We start from the raw sequence: 7,116 nt of genomic DNA, 5'->3' as shown, positions 1-7,116 counted from the left end.
ACCTCTACAAGAAATCCAAAATGACAAAAAAAAAGATCACAAAATTGTAATTTCATTGGAATATCAAGACTTCTGATGTGTTTCTAATCTTCTCAGGGGTGGACATCCCAGAAAGTTCACCCAGAGGTCAAAGCGTTCATTGCTAAAAGGTGCTGAACTGTAAAAAGACCAGGAGATAAATGTCAGACTCTATTAGTTAGTGTGTTAAATATTACTGGTCATGACAGCTGCTGGTGAAAGACTGGCTTGTTGGCAGAGATTTCAAAGAGGAAAACCTCTTTCCTTGTAAAAACAAACAGAAAAAGAAACAACTGTTAAGGATGGTGGTAGAGAGATGATGATATGGGCTGAACTTGCAATTGTTTGTGCTGAATTTAATGTTGCATGAGCAATGAAAACAGGCGGAACGCTTGCTTCATGTTCCTGTTCACCTTTTTGATTTAGCTCAAGACCTGCTGGTCAGATGATTTGGATGTTTGTTTGGGTTTGAATAAAAAACCTTATATGTGAATTTTTCCTTTTCATAATATTTTTTTAACAGGAAAATAAGGAAAATATTCCACAACACAATCTTGTCTCTTTTATTGTTTTCTTTCTGAGGAGCTGCACAATCACAAAAGCACCTGAGCCATCCTTTATTTAATCAACTTTTAAGTGTAAAAAGCGTCCATGAGTCTTTGACTTAGACATTTATATTTAGAATATTGGGGATCACAGCATCATTTATGGTCTTAAAGGCCTGTGTTACCTGCTACCGCTGCATGTTTACTCACGAGCTACTCAAGTGTCGAAATACTCTTATTTTGAAAGATTTGACACTCTTTCAGATTAAAAGTTGGAATTTGTCTTGCTTACTTTTTTAAACATGAACAAAGAAATATGAGCTATTCCTGGTCCAAAGGTTTGGTCTCAAATTAAAACATCGACGATGTCCAATTATGAATATTCATACATTTACAAGTACAATAAATGCGTAAAGGATAAATAAATAACCTGTTAAATGTTATTTCACCACATATTTGATTCTAAGAAAAATAACTCTGAAAGCAGGTCTGTATGAATGTCCAACAGTATGAATTACAAATGAGACACAACTCAGAAATGTCAAAATAATCTTAGTGTTTCCATCTGCAGACGTCTTGATCTTTTAATTTTAAAATCCTTCCACAGAGGAGACTTTCTACTGAAATTTCCAACCTTAAACAACAAAAACCCTTCATTTCAGAAAACAAGTCAGCCTTAACAAGCTGAATTCATTAAAACATTAAAAGTTTCAGTTTTGGTGATTTTCAGATGTTTGTTTTCCAATTTTGCCCTGTGAAGAACTGGCGAACTGTCCAGGGGTGACCCTGCCTTCCCCTTTCAGTGGCGAGGATAGGCTCCAGCAACACCATGGCCCCAAATGGGGATTCTGGATCCAACTTTTATTGAGCTCAGCCGTTAGCTCGGCAGCCAATTGAACATAAAAATTCCTGTTTTTACATCGTTTCTTTATGTATTTCCAGGGTTTCCATGCAGGGTTTTGCAGAAAAATGGATGATCTACTCAACAGAGAAGTTCAGTAGATCATCCATTTTTCTGCGAAAGAGCAGGTAATACCATTACATTAAAAAACGTATGAAGACAACTGCTTCTTTGTGTAAGTTGTATCTGGTTACCTTGTGCATTTTTTTGGCGAGGCTGCTAGATTATCTGTGGTTTTTTTTAAGAAAATAACATTTATTTACAGTTTTTGATTCTCTTTCTCCTCTCATGAGGATTTCTAGTCCTCCCTCTGTCCTGGAGTCAAGTTAAATAAGAGCAAGAACTCTATCCTGCACTTTTGAACTCTTTAATGCAAAAATGTCAACAGCAGACTCAAAACTTCATCTGAAATATTTTACAGAATTATAAACAAAACCGTTTGATCAAGATCAGGTCGAAGCAAGAACATCTCAAAGGTCACTGCCCCGTCGGCTGGAATGGAGGAGCCGATTTCTCCGTGGGCCATAACTCTACCTGCACTCTGATAGCACCTTCAACCAGAGAACGGCGGAAAATGAGCCGGAGAGACTGGAGCAGAGCGAGAACGTGCTTAAAACGGGATCAAATGATTTACAGGTATGAGATTCCCATTAAAGTCTGCTAATTGTTTCCACACCATTAGTGACAGTTATCTAATGAAGGATATTTAAGCAGGCGCTGTAGTATATCACAGCTCTGGATTTAGTGGAGGGAATCGGTGGCCCTCACTTTGTGCCCTTTTCAAACACCCCCCCATATTACCATATTACAGTAGTCAGATTACTGCTCTATCACCAGATTCTTTTTTTTTTTTTTTTGAGGAAAATCAACTTCAGGGCTGCATGGTTGCACTCTCGCCTCTTACAGCAAGAAAGCCTAGTTCAAATCCCAGCTATGTGGCTTTTCTCCGGGCCCTCAGGCTTCCTCCCATCATCCTAAATGTATAAGGCTTGATTGGTGACTTTCAAATTGTCCCTAGGTCTGACAGTGCGTGGGTGTGTGTGACCCTGCGACAGGCTGGCGACCTGTCCACCTTCGCCAAACAGTAGCCAGGTAAGGCTCCGGTGACCCTGTGACCCCAAAAGCGATAAAGCGGGTTTAAGAAAAAAAAGGATGGATGAAAATCAATTTGTATGGTTTGTAAGTAAAGATAATCTCAAAACGTGTCCTCTGGAGGATGATTGGAGTCATTACATTTAAAACAATGTAAACAAAGGCTTTCCTAAAAATGCCTGAAGCTGCAGAAATAATATGAAGGGATATTTACAAGCATCTTGGAATAATAAGAACTTTTTTAGGTAAAACTCAGATCGCAGAGCAGATCAGACATTTTTTAAGTCGGTATGCTTTTTCATCTCAACTTCTCAGCTGTAATGTGAGATTTAGGCCAAAAAATGGAACGATCAATAGGATCATAAAACACAAGTTGAAGAGGAAAAATGCCAGACGGCTTCCTTAAAATGTCAGTTGTCTTTAAACAAAAAGCTTTTTTTGTGTGACGGCGGTTCAGGTTCAGGTTCTTCAGCGGCCCGTCTGGGTTTCACTCACTGCTTTCCATTTCCAGTTCTCTTTTCAAGCTGCAACAGAAACAACAATTATCACTCTCAGATTTTCCAAACATGATTTTCTTTTTTAAATAAATGGTCAGAGATACTTTTTTTATTACCTTTTCAAGTAGGCGTGCACATTGTCGTAACCGTGGTATTTAGCCAGGTAAACCAGCACTCCTGTGGCGCAGCGGCCCTCCCGTGCACGACAGAAGCTGCAGTTACAGATGCCTCTGCAGGGGGGGCACTGCCAGTCCTGCAAAAATTAAACAACTTGGTTACATTTCGTGCATTTTATCACTAGAGAGGGCCCAATCTGATCACATAATCGGAAATTAGGCCAATCACGATTTAAGATCGGATGCTGCATCCCGGTCAAGCTTATGATTTCAGATAAACATTCTACTAGAAGTAAGCATGTGATGAACGGAGCGCAACATTTTATTGCTGTGAATTGCAGCAGAATACAGCAGTAGTTTGAGCAGAACTAGGACCAAACCAGTTCAGTAAAGCTAACGAAGTATTCACAGACTCAAAAACTCTTTTAATAAAAGGTATAAAAATGGCAGAAAGTGTTTGTCTTAACCCAAACAATTACGGTGGCCGACGGGGCTCACACTACATACAGAAGAAACAACGCAACGGCATTACTGGCAGCACGACATAAACCGCAGCACGAAGAAAATGACGGAAAAAGAGGAAATGAGGACATTTTTTTTTCCTACCGGCAAAAAAAATAATAATTCAGTTTCAAACTATTCAGTACGACAGTTTTAGGGCCACCAAAGAAAAAAGGTAAAATTATCTAGTATCTAGTGAGAAAACACCCTATTCAAGTCCAAATATCACATAGTTCTCAGGAGTGCCGAATAGTTTGAAACAGAATTTTTGTTTTTTGCAGGTAGGAAAAAAAGTCCTCATTTTCTCTTTTTCCGTCATTTCCGTTGTGCTGCGGTTTATGTTGTGCTGCCAGTAATGCCGTTGCGTTGTTTCTTCTGTATGTAGTGTGAGCCCTGTCGGCCACCGTAAACAATAGACTCCAAAGGCTTTAAAAAAAATGTTTTATGAGTGGTTAGATGGCTTTCAAGGGAGCGTCTACAAAGTGCAAGCTCAGAGAAAGAGTGGGAGAAAAATTCTTAATCTCTCAAAAACAACTAAAGAAATACCCATAAATACTCATTGTCATATTTATGCTGCATCAATAATTCTAGAAGAAAGTGATTTTAAATATTTAATGAAGATATTACGCCATTAACAATTGATGGTTGCACTATTTTTGCTTAATTGTTTCAAGGTGCTACAGAGAAGTGCTCGGTTTAATCGTGAAATGATAAATAATGTTTAAAAAATTCTAATCAGAGGTACCTGAATCTTTTTTTACTAAATGTGTTTGTTTTTTTTAATTTGTTACAAAGTCAGATCAGTATTCTTAAAATCAAATGGTTCTGGATCGGATCAGGGCCACAAAACCTGATTGGGGCAGCCCTCCTTTTGACAAATGCTCAACCCCCCTCTTTGCCCTTACAGGATTCAGCAGAGCATCCCGGACTTCCTCTCCATAGCGGTTCCGAAGACACGGGCCACAGAACTGCCCCCTCACACCGACACACTCCGGGTTACGGCAGTTTGTTTTGGTGTCGGTGGTCTTCTGTCGACACTGGTGACAAGTGGATCCCTGACAACCAATGACAACAACAAAAAATGACCACAAGTTTCCCGCGGTTACACAACCTGCAGGTGTGCGAGGGCAGACTCACAGTGGAGCTGTTGTAGACCTTCTCCCGCACGTTGTGGCAGATGTTCTGCAGTTCCACCTCGCTGATTTCCTCGACGGGCCGCACCACATGAGGGATGGCCTTGGTGCCGTTGTAGGACCGCCGGCGAGGCTGCAAGAGACGACAAAAGCTGTGAGCGGTTTGTGAAACGATTCGACTCTTTCCAAAACACTAGAGGTGTCGCTTACAGGCTCGTCCACTTCCTCGTAGTAGCGACTTTTGCGGATCAGGCTGTACTTGTCTTCAGACTCTTCCTCCGGAGGCGGGGTGGGGGGTCCGTCCACCAGAGAGCGGGAGCGTGTGTGGGGGCGGGATGTGCGCTCTGGATTTCTCCTAAAAGCTCTTGGAGTTCCTGAAGGCGTTCGAGGTGCACGTCTGGGCTAAATAACGTAATAAAATGACGAATTAATAAGAATCCTGGAGCTTCGTTTAGAAATGAAAGATTAAAATTAAAGACCCACTCAGGTGAAAATTGTGTTTTTAAGATGTTGTAAAGAAAATTCAGCTTAGAAATGCATTTCTGAATATTTCTTTGTTGAAATCGATGTATAGGCAAACAAAATAAGGCAAAAATCATATTTGTTACTTAGATAATACACTTTATGTCTTTATTTTCAACATCTGAGGTGGCCTCTGCCTCTAAACTGTACGATTGGATAGCTCCAATATTCCTCGCCATTTTTTTTTTGCATCAGTAATGTTAGGTTGGGGGTGTGAGGGACTGTAAGCTAGCAGGAGAGCCCTCAGCAACGGGAAGAGGAAAGGGGGACGGGCTTGCTTCTAGCCAACACTCACAAGTTTTGGGGATTTTGGCTAAAAACGCCATAACCATAATTAAAAAACAGCTGGGAACGCTTTTAAAATAGATTAAAAGATGATTGGAGGGACTTTAAGAGGATTTGGAATTCTGTTAAATACCGTTGTTGATGCTGAAAGTCCCAGTCGTCCATCAGAAAAAATTCCAGGCACCTTTTTTAGCTCTGCCATGAGTTTTGCCAGCTGTAAACAACAAGTGGGAACAATTTGAATTCAAATATTCACCTTTTATTGTTGTAGGTAAAATACTCTGGTTAAACAAAAGGTGGGGACTGTACCATTTCCTTGTTCTCCTTGATATTCAGAGCTCTCTTGTTCATGAAGTTCTCCTCTTCTCCCTCGGAGTCCGATTCCTGCTCCCCAGCCTGAGGCAAAGGTTCAGATGCGGGCCTCTTCCTGTCCGACCTCTTCGCAGGAAAAGTCAAGGCAACCTTCAGGACGTTTGATCTTCGGCCTCTTCCTGAAGGTTTTACACTCTGAGGTGAGAAAAAGAAAGAACTCGGTTAAAAGATTCCACAAAAATCCTGTTAAAACGACGCTGCGAATGCAAATCCTACTATTTTCTGCATCTGCCTGCTGATCACGTTCTCCTCAAAACCACTGCAGGTGTCCTCCTCTGAGGAGACTCCAGGCATCTTGGGCTTCTCCGCAGTCCTCCTCGTCGGTCTCAGGCGGCTTCTCTGTCAAACATACGCCCCGGCTGCATAAGTCACAAGCAATCGGCAGGTAAACAGATGTCATCCAACTATTTACTGGGGTGGTACCGTATTGGCGAAGCCTCCATCAGAGCCAAAGCTGTCGCAGCTGTCGTCTGAGGAAGAGGAGGAGGTCTCCATTGGAACCAGAGGGACACTACGGAAGCCCCTTAGACTCATCCTGGTGGCAGAAGGCTGGACTGCAACTTTCTGTGATTAACAAGCAGGAACTTTAGGATATTTATTACAGAGCAGAACCCTTATGTGCACATAACAGTGTAGTATCACACTAGTATAATACTTTGATAACAATTGTTTTCAAAGCTGAATATTAAAAAAACTCTTTTATTATAATTTTAACATAAGAAAAGTACTTTAAAACAGTAAAACTCTAATGCAATATGTAGTTTTCTATAAGGGTGGTGTATTTCCTGCATTTATGTTGTTTCAGAAACGTCTGGGCGTGGCTTAGGTTTTGCTCATTTTGACTAAAACCTCGAAAAAAACGACAAAATGAATAAAAGCACTACGCCTGCGCAGTAACCACACAGAACATGCACATTTGACGTCCTTACCTTGGAGCGGGTTACAGGCATTTTCACGAGAGATCGGGTCCCACGAAGACACGTGAACACGCCGTGCAGAGGCTCTGCAGTGAACAAAGTGGGAGCTGGAGCTGCCTGCGCGCACACGTAGCCCGTTCATTTCCCGCGCCATCGGAAAGTCCTGGAAGGTCCATAAAAACGTTCACGCAAATACTATAAGGATTTGTTGCGAAAT

The 7,116-nt window shown here is 41.3% G+C and overlaps 1 protein-coding gene across 1 annotated transcript; it reads right to left on the bottom strand.

The window, feature by feature from the left end:
• Window positions 1–1,808: 1,808 nt before the first annotated feature.
• On the bottom strand, window positions 1,809–7,022 carry cdca7 (cell division cycle associated 7). The gene is made up of 10 exons (XM_004081759.4): window positions 6,912–7,022; window positions 6,406–6,546; window positions 6,199–6,321; window positions 5,920–6,117; window positions 5,744–5,824; window positions 5,014–5,205; window positions 4,808–4,936; window positions 4,576–4,725; window positions 3,170–3,306; window positions 1,809–3,080 (listed from the first exon to the last, which is right to left on the bottom strand). The coding sequence occupies exons 1-10, from the start codon at window positions 6,930–6,932 to the stop codon at window positions 3,044–3,046; spliced, it is 1,209 nt and encodes a 402-aa protein (XP_004081807.1). The 5' UTR covers window positions 6,933–7,022; the 3' UTR covers window positions 1,809–3,043.
• Between the last annotated feature and the right edge of the window lie 94 nt (window positions 7,023–7,116).

This window comes from Oryzias latipes, chromosome 21, assembly GCF_002234675.1.
Source record: "Oryzias latipes chromosome 21, ASM223467v1".
Taxonomy (NCBI): domain Eukaryota; kingdom Metazoa; phylum Chordata; class Actinopteri; order Beloniformes; family Adrianichthyidae; genus Oryzias; species Oryzias latipes.
Note: the sequence above shows the minus strand (reverse complement) of the source record. Positions and strands in the feature narration are given on the sequence as shown.

Coding starts and splice junctions, on each gene's coding strand:
- cdca7 (XM_004081759.4), bottom strand. CDS start 6,932: ATGCCTGTAACCCGCTCCAAG. Junction 5,206..5,743: donor GACTTTCAGCATCAACAACG/GTATTTAACAGA, acceptor TACGTTATTTAG/CCCAGACGTGCACCTCGAAC. Junction 4,937..5,013: donor ACGAGGAAGTGGACGAGCCT/GTAAGCGACACC, acceptor CGTCTCTTGCAG/CCTCGCCGGCGGTCCTACAA.